Source organism: Scyliorhinus torazame, chromosome 6 (assembly GCF_047496885.1).
Source record: "Scyliorhinus torazame isolate Kashiwa2021f chromosome 6, sScyTor2.1, whole genome shotgun sequence".
Lineage (NCBI taxonomy): Eukaryota > Metazoa > Chordata > Chondrichthyes > Carcharhiniformes > Scyliorhinidae > Scyliorhinus > Scyliorhinus torazame.
Window position 1 is genome coordinate 106,393,497 of NC_092712.1, and position 18,471 is coordinate 106,411,967.

An 18,471-nucleotide genomic window follows, 5' to 3' on the forward strand; every position below is an offset into this window, starting at 1 on the left:
AGGTTAGATGTGGGACTTTTGGCTGACGAAGGGGTGTGCGAACGGCTGAGGAAATGTATTTAGAACTTTCTGCAGGTCAACGACACGGGGGAAATTTCAGCAGCGATGGTCTGGGAAGCACTGAAGGCGGTGGTCAGAGGGGAGCTGATCTCGATCTAGGCCCATAGGGAGAAGGTGGACAGGGCAGAGACGGACCGACTGGTAAAGGAGATACTACAGATGGATAGGAGGTATGCGGAGACCCCAGAGGCAGGGCTTTTAAGGGAACGACGGAGGCTCCAGGTGGAGTTTGGCTTGTTAACCACAGGGAGGGCGGTGGAGCAGCTGAGAAAGGCGAGGGGGGCGATCTATGAGTACGGAGAGAAGGCAAGCATCTTAGAAAGAGGGAGGCAGCCAGGGAGATAGGGAAAGTAAATGACGGAGATGGGAACCTGGTTGGAGATTCAGCAGGGGTGAATAAGGCGTTTAGGGATTTCTACAGTAGGCTGTATAGGTCGTAACCCCATACGGGGCCGGAGGTGATGAGGCACTTCTTGGGGGGGCTGAATTTCCCAGAAGTGGACGGGGAGCTGGTAGAAGGGCTGGGAGCCCCCGATTGGGTTGGAAGAGATAGTGGAGGGTCTGAAGGCCATGCAGGCGGGTAAAGCCCCGGGGCCATACGGGTACCCAGTGGAGTTTTATAAAAGGTTCTCTGGAATATTGGGGCTGGTGTTGATGAGGATGTTCAATGAGGCAAGGGAGCGTGGGGTGCTTCCCCCGACGATGTCACAGGACACGATTTTGCTGATTCTGAAGCGGGACAAGAACCCGGAGCTGTGTGGGTCCTACAGGCCGATATTCCTGTTGAATGTGGATGCCAAATTGCTGGCCAAAATTTTGTCCTCCAGGATTGAGGATTGTGTTCCGGATGTTATTGGGGAGGATCAGACAGGGTTTGTTAAGGGTAGGCAGTTGGTGGCCAATGTAAGAAGGCTGTTAAATGTGATCATGATGCCCCCGGAAGGTAGGGAGGTGGAGGTAGTGATCGCAATGGTTGCAGGAAGGGCTTTTGATTGGGTCAAATGGGATTATCTGTGGGAGGTACTGGGACGGTTCGGATTTGGGCGGGGCTTTATTGACTGGGTCAGGTTGCTATACCAGGCTCCTGTGGCAAGTGTACGGACGAATAGGACAACATCGGACTATTTTAGGCTGCACCGGGGGATGAGACAGGGATGCCCCCTCTCCCCACTATTGTTTGCGCTAGCTATAGAGCCGTTGGCAATTGCTCTAAGAGCCTCAAGGGGATGGAAGGGGCTGGTACAGGGGGGGGCTGATACAATTTAAGGTCGTTCACCGGGCTCACATGACAGTGGCCCAGATGAGAAGATTTTTTGGGATGGAAAACAGGTGTGCAAAATGTGCGGGAGGACCAGCGAATAATGTCCACATGTTCTGGACATGTCCAAAGCTTAGGGGATTTTGGCAGAGGTTTGCAGATGTCATGTCCATGGTGTTAAAAACAAGGGTGGCGCTGAGTCCAGAGGTGGTGATTTCCGGGGCGTCAGAAGACCCGGGAATCCAGGAGGAGAAAGCAGCAGCCTTTGCTTCCCGGGTAGCCCGGAGACGGGTACTATTAGCTTGGAGGGACTCAAAGCCCCCGAAGTCGGAGGCCTGGCTATCGGACATGGGTAGCTTTCTCTGTTTGGAGAAAATCAAGTTCGCCTTGAGAGGGTCACTGTTAGGGTTTGCCCGGAGGTGGCAACCATTCGTCGAGTTCTTCGTGGAAAATTAATCGTTAGCAGAAGGGTGAAGGGGGGGGGGGTTAGTTTAGCTTAGAGTAGAGGGTTAATAAAGGTGGGACCTGTAAGGGAGGGAGACGACTTTTGCCCTATGTTTATAGTTTCATGTACATTGTTTATTGTTATAATACCAAATAATACCTCAATAAAATGTTTATTAAAAAAAAACTATCGGCTGGACTTTATGACCCCATTGGGCATCTTTTCGGCAGGGGATGGGGGTCAAATAAAATATGAGGGGTGGCTAGCCACCACCTTCTTTCCCACCCTCAAGCTGTCCTCCGTAAGACGGGAGGTAAGTGGACATTTAAATTGGCAGGCTGCCCACCATACAAAAACAAATAATGATGCTGCCTATGCCAGAGCACAGTCGACATGGGCATACAGGCAAGAGTGGGCAGCCTGTTTTTTTCAAAAAAGGTTTTAAAAGGTTTCTTCAGAAGAGGGGGTGGCCTTTGCACATCATGGGGCATCCCCCCCAAAGATAGTACCTCCTCTTCCTATCTCCTTGCCTTTGCTGAAAAACACCTCCCCATCCCCTCTGCCCCTGCCCCAATCCTTACCTGACCAATACTCCTGGCTTACTTGATGTGGGATCTATTGGGACATTCATGCTGGGTCTGCTAGCAGTCCCAACAGTGTCCACTACTGAGTTCTGGTGCTGCCAGGGCTGCAAAAGCTGCCGGTCAATCAGACTGGCCAGCAACCCCCGAAGGTGGGACTTCCAATGAGGGGCAGAAGTCCCACACTTTCCTTCTTATTGCCGCCCGCAGCATGTTTTTGCAGGGGGTGGAATTCTTTCACGTCACTCAGTTTTTGACAAACCTTTTAGTTTGGAGGGGCGAGCAGTGTGCTTCTCTCTCTCTCCCCCACCCCCCCTCAAATGTTTGTACGGCCAAAACCATTGTTGTTGTCAAAGTTGTTCCATAAATTGATATGCTATTGCTTGCCTTCTGGCTGGCTGTCAGTGAATTGGCTCCCAGGTTAACATATATAGAGGTTTTATGTTTAGAGAATTGTGCATTCCTAACTTTTCTCTTTTTAAGGACTATATGCTTGATATTTATTGGATGATCACTTCCAACTCTACCACTAACAAGAACTCACTTTTTCAGCAAATCTTACAGCCAAAGGTGCTCCAGACACATTGGAGGAGCAGATGACAAGGTATGGAAGACTTCAAAAGTGATTACACTTGCGTTAGTTGCTACTGTGACCTGTGTTTGGCTGCAGGTGACTTTATCCAGTTTCTATTATTACTGAAAAGCTGTAAGGAACTGAAATTAACGTATTCCTGAAGTATTCCAGGATGATCTGTAAAACTAATAATTTGTAAAAAATATTTTGTAGTATGATCGATTATTAACTGAGTACAATTTGTACTAGGATTGTATGGCATATATGGAAAAAAAACTTGATTTTGCTGAGAAATGAGGCACGTTGTTGAAGCCTTTTGTATTGCACATAATAAGGACCGAGGAAAGAATGCCAAATTTCAAAGGGAGAGCAAATTATACTGCATGAGAAAAAGAGAGCTGAATGGTTGGTAAATTGCCTCTGATTGTTTGAGGCATTGCTATGGAGAATGTACCAGGGAAAATATGTCCCTCATGCCCTTTGTTTGATTTTTAAAAATCACAATACCTGGACATGTTCCTTTGGTTGATTAAACTTGGATTCTGTCGGAAAGAAGAATTTTTTTTTTCATTTGTTTTCTACTAATTTTAAAACTTGTGATAAGATAACATGTAAATACATCATAATAGTTCATCATTGATTTTTATTGATCATAGTTGGCTACATGACCTGTTAAATAGGAAATAGGAGCCATCACTTCTGCTCATAAATACTTTCTGGTGATTCCTGCTAGAATATGCCCTGTTTGGACATTTGGGTACAAGCATATTTGAAGTGACTTGCAATTTTGCCACCAAGCAAACAATTAAGTCATCTAACACTCCGTGCATAGGCCTAGATGGATGATCATTTGAATGGAGCAGTACCATAGCTAAAGATTGTGGGCGCGATCTATCTGAATGGGAACAGACTCCCGTAGCGAGTGCGTTTATCTGGGTGTTTCCCAGTGCTTGGAGCGCCGGGAAACACTACGCTTTTGAACTCTCATTCGGGTACATACGGGGCCTCAGCGGGGAACGCCCCGCCGAGGCCACACTTAGTCCTCTTTTCTGAACTGTCTCCCATCACCAGATGGAGATCTGGTGCCATTTTTAGATGGTGTCCTGATCTCTCGACATCTCCGACACGACCCCCGAACACCCCCAAAGCGCCAACACAACTATAAGGGGTCCTCAGGCCCCCCTCGCAAACCCTCGCAGCCGCACAGGGTACCCTGGGCCCGGGGGAATTGCCAGATTGACAGCTTGGCAGTGCCAGCCTGGCACCCTGACAGTGCCCCTGCTAGCTGGCAATGCCACCTGAGCATCTTTGCAGTGCCATATTGGCACTCAGGTTAGCACTGCCAAGGTGCCCAGGTGGTACCATCAGTGCCAGGGTGCCATGCCACCATGCCCAGAGGGCATGTACCAAGGGGTCTCCGATCCCGAGGAGACCCTCTTGAGTGTCATTCTATCTGGTCCCGGTTTGTGGCGACCAGCACTAAACAGTGCTAGCCCAAGACCTCCAAGGCCAGGGGGTGAGATCCCATCGCCTTGAGTAGATTTTTGGAGTGCATATTAGAGTGAGGCTAGCTGTCTCATTCTAATAGGCAGATTTGCCAAAAAGTGATCAGCCCACTTGCGGTGGGATTCACATTACAAAAGGACAAAGAACAAAGAAATGTACAGCACAGGAACAGGCCCTTCGGCCCTCCAAGCCCGTGCCGACCATGCTGCCCGACTAAACTACAATCTTCTACACTTCCTGGGTCCGTATCCCTCTATTCCCATCCTATTCATGTATTTGTCAAGATGCCCCTTAAATGTCACTATCGTCCCTGCTTCCACCACCTCCTCCGGTAGCGAGTCCCAGGCACCCACTACCCTCTGTGTACAAAACCTGCCTCGTACATTTACTCTAAACCTTGCCCCTCTCACCTTAAACCTATGCCCCCTAGTAATTGACCCCTCTACCCTGGGGAAAAGCCTCTGACTATCCACTCTGTCTATGCCCCTCATAATTTTGTAGAGCTCTATCAGGTCGCCCCTCAACCTCCGTCGTTCCAGTGAGAACAAACCGAGTTTATTCAACTGCTTCTCATAGCTAATGCCCTCCATACCAGGCAATATTCTGGTAAATCTCTTCTGCACCCTCTCTGAAGCCTCCACATCCTTCTGGTAGTGTGGCGACCAGAATTGAACACTATACCCCAAGTGTGGCCTAACTAAGGTTCTATACAGCTGCAACATGACTTGCCAATTCTTATACTCAATGCCCTGGCCAATGAAGGGAAGCATGCCGTATGCCTTCTTGACTACCTTCTCCACCTGTGTTGCCCCTTTCAGTGACCTGTGCACCTAGATCTCTCTGACTTTCAATACTCTTGAGGGTTTTACCATTCACTGTATATTCCCTACCTACATTAGACCTTCCAAAATGCATTACCTCACATTTGTCCGGATTAAACTCCATCTGCCATCTCTCCGCCCCAGTCTCCAAACAATCTAAATCCTGCTGTATCCTCTGACAGTCCTCATCGCTATCCGCAATTCCACTAACCTTTCTGTGGTCTGCAAACTTACTAATCAGATCAGTTACATTTTCCTCCAAATCATTTATATATACTACAAACAGCAAAGGTCCCAGCACTGATCCCTGCGGAACACCACTGGTCACAGCCCTCCAATTAGAAAAGCATCCTTCCATTGCTACTCTCTGCCTTCTATGACCTAGCCAGTTCTGTATCCACCTTGCCAGCTGACCCCTGATCCCGTGTGACTTCACCTTTTGTACTAGTCTACCATGAGGGACCTTGTCAAAGGCCTTACTGAAGTCCATGCAGACAACATCCACTGCCCTATCTGCATCAATCATCTTTGTGACCTCCTCGAAAAACTCTATCAAGTTAGTGAGATACGACCTCCCCTTCTCAAAACCATGCTGCCTCTCACTAATACGTCCATTTGCTTCCAAATGGGAGTAGATCCTGTCTCGAAGAATTCTCCAGTAATTTCCCTCCCACTGAAGTAAGGCTCACCGGCCGGTAGTTCCCTGGATTATCCTTGCTACCCTTCTTAAACAGAGGAACAACATTGGCTATTCTCCAGTCCTCCGGGACATCACCTGATGTTCCCAGCCTTTTAGCCCTGACAAATGCCTCCTTTTTCTTTTTGACGAGGCCTACAATATCTCTCATTATCCAAGGTTCCCGAAAATTGCCGTATTTATCCTTCTTCCTCACAGGAACATGCCGGTCCTGAATTCCTTTCAACTGACACTTGAAAGCCTCTCACATGTCAGATGTTGATTTGCCCTCAAACATCCGCCCCCAATCTAGGTTCTTCAGTTCCTGCCTAATATTGTTATAATTAGCCTTCCCCCAATTTAGCACATTCACCCTAGGACCACTCTTATCCTTGTCCACCAGCATTTTAAAACTTACTGAATTGTGCTCACTGTTCCCGAAGTGCTCCCCTACTGAAACTTCTACCACCTGGCCGGGCTCATTCCCCAATACCAGGTCCAGTACAGTCCCTTCCCTAGTTGGACTGTCTACATATTGTTTTAAGAAGCCCTCCTGGATGCTCCTTACAAACTCTGCCCCGTCTAAGCCCCTGGCACTAAGTGAGTCCCAGTCAGTTTTGGGGAAGTTGAAGTCTCCCATCACCACAACCCTGTTGTTTCTACTCTTTTCCAAAATCTGTCTACCTATCTGCTCATCTATCTCCCGCTGGCTGTTGGGAGGCCTGTAGTAAACCCCCAACATTGTGACTGCTCCCTTCTTATTCCTGATCTCTACCCATATAGCCTCACTGCCCTCTGAGGTGCCCTCCCGTAGTACAGCTGTGATATCCTCCCTAACCAGTAGCGCATCTCTGCCACCCCTTTTACATCCCCCTCTATCCCGCCTGAAACATCTAAATCCTGGAACGTTTAGCTGCCAATCCTGCCCTTCCCTCAACCAGGTCTCTGTAATGGCAACATAACCATAGTTCCAAGTACTAATCCAAGCTCTAAGTTCATCTGCCTTACCCGTAATACTTCTTGCATTAAAACATATGCACTTCGGGCCACCAGACCCGCTGTGTTCAGCAACTTCTCCCTGTCTGCTCTGCCTCAGAGCCACACTGTCCCTATTCCCTAGTTCTCCCTCAATGCTCTCACCTTCTGACCTATTGCTCCCGTGCCCATCCCCCTGCCATACTAGTTTAAACCCTCCCGTGTGACAATAGCAAACCTCGCGGCCAGGATATTTATTACTCTCCAGTTTAGATGCAACCCGTCTTTCTTATATAGGTCACACCTGCCCCGGAAGAGCTCCCAGTAGTCCAGATAACGGAAACCCTCCCTCCTACACCAGCTGTTTAGCCAGGTGTTTAGGTGCTCTCTCTTCCTATTTCTAGCCTCACTGGCACGTGGCACAGGGAGTAATCCCGAGATGACAACCCTCAAGGTCCTGTCTTTTAACTTTCTGCCTAGCTCCCTGAACTCCTGCTGCAGGACCTCATGCCCCTTCCTGCCTATGTCGTTAGTACCAATATGTACAACGACCTCTGCCTGTTTTCCCTCCCCCTTCAGGATGCCCTCTACCCGTTCGGAGACATCCTGGACCCTGGCACCAGGGAGACAACATATCATCCTGGAGTCTCTTTCACGTCCACAGAAGCGCCTATCTGTGCCCCTGACTATAGAGTCCCCTATTACTATTGCTCTTCAGCGCTTTGACCCTCCCTTCTGAACATCAGAGCCAGCCATGTTGCCACTGCTCTGGCTGCTGCTGTTTTCCCCTGATAGGCTATCCCCCCCCCCCCCGACAGTATCCAAAGGGGTATACCTGTTCGAGAGGGGGACAACCACAGGGGATTCCTGCACTGACTGCCTGCCCTCTCTGGTGGTCACCCATTTCTCTGCCTGCAGCTTGGGTGTGACCACATTTATATAACTGCTATCTATGACGCTTTCCGCCACCTGCATGCTCCTAAGTGCATCCAATTGCTGCTCCAACCGAACCATGCGGTCTGTGAGGAGCTCCAGTTGGGTGCACTTTCTGCAGATGAAGCCATCCGGGACGCTGGCAACTTCCCGGACCTGCCACATCTCACGGTCAGAGCACTGCACCCCTCTAACTAACATTGCGTCAATTAATTAGTAAATTAAAGTTAAAAGTTATAATTTTTTTTAAAAAGTTACTGTTAACTATCTGTTTCCTAGCACTAGATTTCTACTATAAATGTGAAAGCTAAATATAGTACTCTCCGAACTCTGGCTTAGATACCCCTCTTAATTATAATTAAGTAATTATGTTTAATTAGTTACCAATGCTTAATTTTTAAAATTTATTGTAGATTCCCACCCAGCCACTCAGGTCCCCCCCCCCACACACACACACACAATTTGAAAAGATAATAAAAGTAAAAATCACTTACTTACCTTCTGAGGGTCTCGGATGTTTTCAGGTTCTCTCCCTGCTGATTAAAAGTTACAGGCCAGAAGAAAGAGAGAGAACAAAACAGTAGGGAAAAAGCACCTTCTCCCACTCTTCACCGAATTACCTCACTGCACCAAATTACCAAGTTTCAAATTCTCACTCTGTCTGTGTCTCACTCACTCAGGCTGTGTCTCCTTGACCAGCGCAACGCTTACTAAGTGCACTTTCTGTCTGTCTTTTATACAGACTTTAGAATGACTCACACTATTTAAACTTCAAAGAGAAGAATACAATGTGTACCTTTGTGCCCCTAAACAGGCCTCAGGTGACTGCCAGATAACTGCCTCTCAGCAATTAGGGTGGGGGCAGCTTAAGCCAATGAGACACTAATCTACACTGCACTTTTAACTGAAAAACAACAGAATTAGATTTATCACTTACCTTTCCTGGTTACCTCACTGCACCAAATTACCAAGTTTCAAATTCTCACTCTGTCTGTGTCTCACTCACTCAGGCTGTGTCTCCTTGACCAGTGCAACGCAATATCTCGCAAGATCACGTTAGATTTCGTGAGGCATGGCCAGCTGGTTAGATCTCCCGCCGTCTACCAGCTGCATTGCGCCGTACTGACTTTTGGGCGTAACGTGGCCAGTAGATTGCACCCAGTGAGTGAGGAGGCAGGGAAGGATTTATTAACTTTGCTGCCTGAATGGGGGACCTGGAAGAGCGGGCCTCAATCCCTTTGGAAAACCCACCTAATTTTCATTCATTCATTTCACAGGTGAGTTCTACAAAGAAAGGCAGACATTTCTTCCAAGTTACCACACAGGCAGCAAAATTAAAAATTGCTGCCAGGACTTCTGGAATTGCCACCAGGATCTCATGGTGGACTGTAGTTGGTGGTGAGATGGTTGCAAGGTTGTAGATGATGGAGATTGAAAATGGAGAATGGAAATGACAAATAATTACTTCACATTTAACTGTTTTGAAATGCAACTTGTTGACTACCTGCCGAAACAAAGGTTTAATTTCAGGGAAGTTTTTTTCTCTTTCTTATTTGCAGGTTTTCTTATTATTATGTTGGGATAGGAAGTGCTGTTCTGCTCGCTTCCTTTATGCAGGTTTCCTTCTGGTCACTAGCAGCAGCAAGGCAGACAAAGAAGATAAGAAAGGCCTTTTTTCATGCAATATTACGTCAGGAAATAGGATGGTTTGATGTCAATCAGATTGGAGAACTGAACACTCGTCTGACAGAGTAAGTGATCACAAATTCAGACTTTAATACATAGGTGTGAAATGTATATGTGCCGTCATTTGGCTTCTTTATATGTCATCTGTCTTCCATTAGATGTATTATGATCACAGACCAGACCCAACAGTGGCTAGGATACTGGACAGAAACCCCAATATTTTATTTTAATTTTTGTAAGATTGTAAGAAAAGGATACTTCACTCTCGGAGTGATTTCACGTAAAATAGAAATATGGTATATCAAAACAAACCTTATTACTAATGCAGTATTAAAATATCTTTAGCATCAAACAATAAAATAGCTTCTAATTAGCCCATAAACAATGATAATCAATACAGTGACAAAATAACCCTTAATTGCTATCTTTATTTACACTCAAACAACAAAACCATCTTGGGTCCCAATCCACTTTTAAATGCAGTTAGCAGACTCAGTAATACTTGCTGTATAGAGATGTCTTGAATACTCCACTTTCAGAAAGAGAGATATTTTGAGACTGCTTTAAAGAATGAGACCTGACACCCTTTAAGAATAATGCAGAATCTCTGGCTGTATTTCTTTAGAAACCTTCTCAGCTCACCCTCCAGCCAACAACTGAACTCTCTGCCTGCCGGCTAGATGCCTGGTACCCTATTCCACCCATTAACTACATCATCTTACTGACCTGAACACAAAAATGTCTCTAATTAACGAATCCCCATGGAACCCTCTTAATCTAAGTAAAAGTCCATTAGCCCAAACTTTTACTGTAACAGCATTAAGTTCTGTCTGCTGAAGTATGGCACAGCTAGTTTTAGAATAAGGCCTTCCTATTTCACTCTTACAATACTGTTCGGCTCCAAGGACAGAAAATATCTGCTGACCTCTCTGAGTTAGAGTCCTGACCTTTACTAAATTTTGTTTAATCTGTGCTACCGCATACATGAGGAACTGGATTAAGATAATATTTTGGTTTTACGGCTAATATACAAACAATTTTTATCCCTTCTGTCTGGACTGAGTGCAGAACCAAGTACTAACATTGAATGAAGATTCTGTTAACTCTTTAACCATATAGTGTTCAAATAATCCTTTTCCTGTTACATTTTTCATATTTTCCTTCCTGCTTTAACAAGGTAAATGTTTTGTTTCCACACTATACTATTCCCCTTTTTAATGGAGAATGGAATATTTCAGTCAGGTCTATATCCACTGATCTATCAGTGCTATCTCTTAATTAAGAATGATTGAGGAACATCAACAAGAAAGCATAGAAACATAGAAAATATGAGCAGGAGAAGGCCACTTGGCCCTTCGAGCCTGCTCTGCCATTCGTTATGATCATGGCTGATCATCTAACCCAGTAACCTGTTCCTGCTTTCCCCCCCATATCCTTTGATCCCTTTCGCCCCAAGAGCTACATCTAACTCCTTCTTGAAAATGTACAATGTTTTGACCTCAACTGCTTTCTGTGGTAGAGAATTCCACAGTCTCACCACTCTCTCAGTCCTAAATGGTTTATCCCGTATCCTTAGACCGTGACATCTGGTTCTGGACTCCCCTGCCATCGGGAACATCCTTCCTGCATCTACCCAGTCTAGACCTGTTAGAATTTTATAGGTCTCTATGAGATCCCCCCTCATTCTTCTGAACTCTAGCAAATGTAATCCTAATGGACTCGATCTCTCCTCGTACTCCGTTCCGCCATCCCAGGAATAAATCTGGTAAATATCCTCAGCACTCCCCCTATAGCAAGAACATCCTTCCTCATATAACAAGACCAAAACTGCACAGAATATTCCACATGTGATCTCACCAAGGCACTGTATAATTGCAGCAAGACACCTCTGCACCAGTACTCGACTCCTTTTACCATGAAGGCTAACATAGCATTTGTCTTCTTCATTGCCAGCCAATCCCAAGTGGATTCCTGTGGGATTCCAGGCCATGTAGTAGTCATTGACTAGTATCCCAATCAGAAAGTGATGCCTGGACACTGTGCCTGAACACTGCGGAAGGCAACACCACAGACACAGCAGCCAACATCTGAACACCCAAGGGATGGGCCCCAACCATGGGGACATGTCCACGGCCAGAGGGTGGGTGAGTGCAACGGGGAGGGGACCTGCGCCCAGTCCATATAATGTTATGTGCGGGTTTCTGGGGTGCAGGGTGTGGGGTCCAGTGAGCATTTCCGCTTCTGTGACTGGGTGTGCGTGGGCAGGGCATGCGGGTGGGAGGGAGGAGAGTAATGGGGGAACTGGAGAATCCCAAGGTGGAAGACATTGCTGTTTGCCAGTCTCACACCCTCTCTGAATTCTTTACAGATATTAAATGGTATGGACAATATTCTGGATCCCACTGAACTTGCAGTAATGGTGCTGTTGGCAAGCCGGGCGGCCAAGTGCCGGAGAAGGCGGCAGCATCGACAGAGACATGAGCGGCGGCCCATGTGCACATTGTGCACCAGGCTCTCCACTGTTGTCACCACCCTAGCAGTGTTGGTCTCGGTGCCACGCATTGCCAGTGCCATTTCTTGCACCTGTAACCTCTGGGACCCCTCCAATCGGCTGTGGACCTGCTGGAGGGTCGCTGACATCCTCCCCTGAATATCACGGCCGCACCCTATCATCTGCATCAGCTCTGGGTAAACCTGTTTCGGAGACTCAGCATCTGACTGGGACCCAGTTGCTTCCTGGGATCCAGCAGACCTCCAACTGCTGTCTCACCTGGGCATTCCTACCTCTATCTGAGGTGCATCTCAACTGTGGTGCTCACCAGATTGTGCCCCAGAAGCCTGACCATTACCGTTGCCCACCGAGGTACGTGTCTCTGCGCTGGTGGAGGGTGCGGATCTAAGGTGGCATCCTCGGAGTGGGTATAATGGGATGCTGGTGAGGGACCACTCCAGATGGACCGGTGCTGTTGGCACTGGGTGACGGTCCTTCTGGTGATGCTGCCCGAGCCAACGGCCACTGCCGCTTCCTGCCAGGTGTCACTGGCTGCCCTGTGGGAACAAGACATCCAACCTGGCCTCGGCCGCCTCTAGGGGCCTCCCCAGGTTTGCATCTCCGAATCATGAGGCCGGTCGTCTCGGTGTCACGGCTGGGGTTTGGCTGTGCAAGAGCTGTTTAAGTGCTGCACTACCTTGTTAGCGGGGGGCTGGCAAGCACGGTCCTGGCAAATCAGCTGGTGAGCCATGATGTGCAGCGTGAAGCCTGTGGGACCTCCTTAAGTGGACCAATTGATGTTGGATTGTGGTGCCGGCCTTGCCGGGCTGAGCGCCGGGAAGCTCATGGCAGTTCCCACTCGCTACCCCACTTAGAAATCTTTTTAATTGAATCGTGCCCATTCAATTGAACCCACAGAAAACTGCACCTTATTTCAAATGTTTACCAATACAACTATACATCCCTTAAAACTACCTTTGTTTTCTTAACACAATCTGTAGGAACTGTTCCAGAGTCCCATTATGGCCATCAAGCACACAGATCATGTATAATTGTCTTTAGTATGGATTCTACTCAAACAAATTAATTACTTAAGGAAAATCTATGGACAAATATCCCCAGATCTCCAGTTGTCTTATTCATTAGCAGAAGACATTGCGCAGTTTTGACTGATTAAAATCTAGCTATTTCGTACACATATGTGGGTCTTTAAGATTTGGCTCTGTCAAGCTGTCAGCTCTTAGAAAGCGGGACATGTCCCTACCAGGGTTATGTGCACTTTTGTTTTGGACAAACCCTACAGGTGGCTATAGATTTCTCGTTAACTTAAATTGGAGACTCTTAAATATGTTGGTGAGGCAACGGCACCTCCTCGATTTCCAGTAACGATCTGGTATGTCTCTCTTGTGGGGACCATGAATTGGATTCAATTTGAATTAGTTTTTTGGAGCAGGCGAGGAGCTGGATTAGGGGTTTGCCCCTGACCCACACTCAGAAACTCAGAAAAGGTCAAAAAAAAAGGTTATGTTGCAGAGGCTAGTTTATCAATCTGGTCTATATTTAACTGGAAATTCTTTTCACCATAAATATTTATCCAACATGTTAAAGACATTAAACAACTTTGCAACTTCTAGCCTCAAATCTCTGTTGAGGCTTGTTCAACTCAAATGTGTCTTCTAGCTACACGTTCACACTCTAAGTCAAATACAAAACATATAAAAACGAAGACGAGGAAAACATCAGCTGATCCGTCACACCTCTCCCATCACAATCAAGTTGCAACTTAACCCCACAGCCCTTCTCCACCCACACACTCGCCATGCAATCTCCTGGGACAATCAAAAAGAAAAAAGGTTAACTAATTTAGCAAAATATTTCAGAACAGTTTTCTTTGACCCCTGAAGTCCATCAAATGATCAAGGTGAGTGGGAGACACATAACCATTTCCTTACTCCCTCCTAAATGTAGTTACGCCACACTCGGGAACACATCCAGCTCTCTTTTGAACATCTGCATTGAATCGATAGTACAAATAAACACTGTTTCACAAGCCCCAACTCTCTGTGAAAAGAAATGCCTCCTGATAGCTAATCTAGTTCTATTCTTACATAACATTGTCATTTGCAGAAATTTTGAATAATTACTTTGCCTCAGTATTTTCCAAAGATATATTAAATGAGATCAAAATATGTCAACTTACTTCAGGTAAAAAGGAGTAAGATCATAGAATTTACAGTGCAGAAGGAGGCCATTCGGCCCATTGAGTCTGCACTGGGCCTTGGAAGAGCACCCTACTCAAGCCCACGCCTCCACCCTATCCCCGTAACCCAGTAACCCCCCCCAACATAATAATAATCCCACATAATTGATAAATTAGTTAAACTTCGAGATGATTAAACTAATGGTCCAGCTAGATTACATCTGTGCATACTAAAAGAGATTTAAAGCCATTATAGTATATTTATTAAAAATCATTAGAAAACGCTATCATGCCAGAAGATTGGAGGATAGCTAATACTATTCCTATATTTAAAAAAGGAGATCAATAACTTAATTTTAGTGTTAGGAATGATAATACTCCAGGATGCAATAGAAAAACATTTAGAAACTGAAAATATAGTAATGGAAGTCAATCATGCTTTATCAACCTTACTGATTTCTTTGAAGAGGTAACAGAAAAGTGGACCAAGTTCACATAGCAAGTTTTTCGAAAGGATTTTCAAAAGACATTCAATACAATACCACATAGTTGGCTCATGACGAAGCCCAGCAACAGTATTGTCAGCTAAATGGCTTTGAAGCAGAAAACCAAGAGTAAGGGCAGATGGTGGCACTGTGGTAAAATCACTGGAATTGTAATTCAGAGGTCCAGGTTAATGATATGGGGACATGGCTTCAAATTTCAGTGTGGCAGATGCTGGAATTGGAATTAATTAATAAATTGAGGGTATAAAGTTGTCCCCGCATGAAACTGTCACCAAATCTTGTAAAAACGAATCTGGTTTACTAATGCCCTTTAGGGAAGAAAATCTGGCGTCTTTACCTGGTCTGGCCTACATGTGTCTCCAGACTCACAGCAATGTAGTTGACTCTTAACTGCCTTCTGAAATGGCTGAGCAAGCCGCTCCTTTTCAAGGTCAATAAGGGATGAGAGCAAATGCTGGCCCTGCCAGCTAGGCCCAATGTCCCATGAACGTATAAAGAATATAATAGGTAGTTAGTTACCCAGAGCGTCGGAAAGTGGGAAATGCCATGCCACAGGGATTGGTGCTTGTCCACAATTTATATCAACAATATGGACTCGGGAATCCAAAGTAATCTTTGCAAATTTGCAGCTGACACCATATTGAAGGGTATGGTTAATACTGTGAAAGACTGTGAGGAATTGCATGAAAACATTATTAAATTTGCAGAATGATTGTGTAAAGCCAAAGCTGTCAGTCTTCCCACATGGCCTCTTCCTGCCATGGGTAAAATACAGGAGAAAGCCATTAAATGGCTATAAATAGGTTCAATAGTTGGTGGGCCACTTGATGCCTACCCCATCCCTGTAAAGCTTCAGATCAGTCGGGGCCTCCTATTAGGTGCCCTCCGCACAGAATAGATTCGCAAAATAAATAGAATTGAGAAATAGAAGAACTGTGCTAGACATGTATAGAATCATTCTTAGGCCACATTCAGAGTGCTGTACACAGTTCTGGTCACCACTTCACAAAAATGGGATAGAGATATAGGGGGAGGTGCAAAATAATTAAGTGGATGATACCAGAACCGAGAGGCCATATACATATCAAGAAAGACTGAATACGCTGGTGCTCCTTTTTATAGAAAATAGAAGGCTGAGGGGTGACTTAATAGAGGTTTTTAAAATTATGAAAGGGTTTGGTAAACATAGAAAAGGACTGGGATTCTCCGAGCCTGCGCCGGGCCGGAGAATCGCCAGTGACGCGGAAAATTCCTGCCACGCCGCTCCGACGCCGGGACGCGATTCCACAGTGACCGGAGAATCGGTGCCAGTCGCGCGCGCGCGGTTGATGCGGCGCCAGTCGGGCATGTTGAAAGAGGCGATTTTCCGCGGTTGACCAGCCGAGTTCCGCCGGTGTGTTGTACATATGGTACCACCAGACGGGAGCTCGGACCCACGGCCACGGTGGCCGTCCTGGTGGGGGGTGGGGGGGGATCAGCCTCTGGGGGGGGGGGGCCTCCATGGAGCACTCCAGCGCCATGCTGGCCCCCTATGGGCCACTGAATCGCTGGGCCAAGAGGCCCGTTGACGTCGGCGTCAACACTTAGCCGGGATTTTGGAGAATTCCGGCCATGATGTTTGCAATTACGGGCGAGTCCAAAACTAGGGACCATACACGTAAGATATATCATAAAGATGAGATAGCAAAGATTAATACAGTTATTAATAACCCAGTAACAAAATCAAGAGAAACTTCGTTACCCTGAGAATGGAGATTGTGGAACTTGCTGTCATTTATGGCTGGATTTTACTCTCTCTCTGCCAGGGGGTTGAAGGTGGGTGGGTTTGTAAAATGCAGCTGGTGGTCTTCCACTGCTACTCACTAGCTCCTGATCTGCCTGAAGATTTACGGGGTGTGAAGGAGCCACCTACATTTGGGTCTATGGAGGCACTTAAGTGGCCAAGTAATGCCAGTTAAGGGCCTCTTTCCACCTCTGCAGGTATTTACAATAGGAGGAAGCCAAGCTATGTGAGAAGCCCAGCAACTTTAGCTGATTGGTCTGGTACCGGGCAAGGAGGTGGGGGAGACCTCCTCTGCTCATCGTAGGCTCCCCAAGATCATTCTGTCCTTTATCCCTCCCCCAGCCTCTTGAACACAGGCCCCCACCCCTCTCACTGAGACTCTCTACCTCCGACTCACCTGGACACCCCACTGTGTTGGGACTGGCTGCAGTCCCAGCAGTGGCCACCATGTTCAGCTGGCCATGCTGGGACTATAGAGCTGCTGGCAAATCCGATTGGCCGACTGCTCTCTTAGGTGGAGCTTCCTAACGAGCTAGGGGTTGGAATCTTACTCAAGGCAATTAACGTTGTTTCCAGCATTAAGTGGCTTGGTACAGCCATTTGGATCACAAACAAACTTGCCGTCAACCTTTTAGCCGTGGGGACGGGGGTCAGGGCAACCCATAAAATCCAGCTCATGGTGTAGTTGAGGCGAATACAAAGTCACCAATAAAAGGAAGTTAGATAAATTAGGATCTTCCTATTCCATTGACTTCAAATAGTCTTTCAATTTAAATCAAACTTAACTCTATCACTATTTTAAAGGCCTCAATCAAAATACCCAAAGTTTATGCTTTTCTGGGCTAAGATGCCGTGACTCCTTAAGCGTATTGTGTTAACTAAGCGCCTTTTGTTGCTAACTTTGCCTTAGTTCAATTGCTCTGTTTTATTACCTTTGCTCTTGAGTCGCCAGGTATCTTTATGATACCGCCACGTGGTTCAAGTCCGAGTAATGATCAATAATCCAATACACCGATTAGTAAGATTTAAATCAAAGCACATTTATTATACACAGTAATCACTACTCATGCACAAATTCTACGTCTAAGCTACTTCTACAACTAACAGGCCTATACTTAACTTGGAACTGGCCCACCAGGTCAGGGAAACAAATGGCCTTTCGTTCGGGTTCTGTGTCTGCGGGATTCGAAGTTGGTACAGATTGGTAGCTGGGAGCGCCTATCTTGTAGCGAGTGTTGAATTAAGACTTACGGGTTCGATCTTCACTGCTCCGGTCATGGTCAGTGTTGGTTCGTTGTTGCTGGGTGACCCGGGCAGGAAGAATAGCTGAAGAGGAGCTGCTGAAGAGTGAAGAGAGCGATTTGAACTTGGGACGCAATTCTTATAGTTCCCTGGGGCTTCCCGCCTTTCAGGGCGGACCCTGTACCTGGTCCCAAGTGATTGGACTTTGTCCCAATCGCTTGGTTCAATTTTCTCCAATGCTGGAGCGGTTCCCTGATCGATGGGCGGTCTTGAGGTGCTCGTTCACCTCCTTTTGTGCAGGCTCCTGCTGGCGCCGAAGAATCTGGTTTTGCTTTGTGTGTCCAAATGTTGCTTATTGTTCCCGGGGACTGCTCATTATGCAGTATGCAGATGGCTGTTGTTTTGTTATGCTGATGGTTGCTGGTATCAATAGTGTCTGGCCTTTCCAGAGGTAAATACACAGCCAACCTGCAGCTGCTCGTTTTTGTCTTGTTGGCTGACTTTCCCATCAGCCTTTGCCGTTCGCCATTTTGAATTGGGAGTTGGCCATTTTAAGTGGCTACACTTTAAACTATGTATCAAAATAATGGCCCACATTGAATCTTTCCCAGGGCCTCTATGCTCCCCAAAATGTGAATTGATCAAAACTTACATAATCTAACCAAAGCTTTACACCCCAATAGTGCTGTTTTGTGTCTTAACTGTACTCACAATACCTTCTAACACTTTGCATG

The 18,471-nt window shown here is 46.4% G+C and overlaps 1 protein-coding gene across 3 annotated transcripts in view; it reads left to right on the forward strand.

Moving 5' to 3' along the window:
* abcb4 (ATP-binding cassette, sub-family B (MDR/TAP), member 4) overlaps positions 1–18,471 on the forward strand; it is a 198,882-nt gene that overhangs the window by 33,742 nt on the left and 146,669 nt on the right. For all 3 annotated transcript variants that reach the window (XM_072508646.1, XM_072508647.1, XM_072508648.1), the window contains exons 5-6: positions 2,897–2,948; positions 9,389–9,580. In XM_072508646.1, the coding sequence (XP_072364747.1) occupies positions 2,897–2,948; positions 9,389–9,580 (244 nt within the window). The remainder of the gene's footprint in view (positions 1–2,896; positions 2,949–9,388; positions 9,581–18,471) is intronic.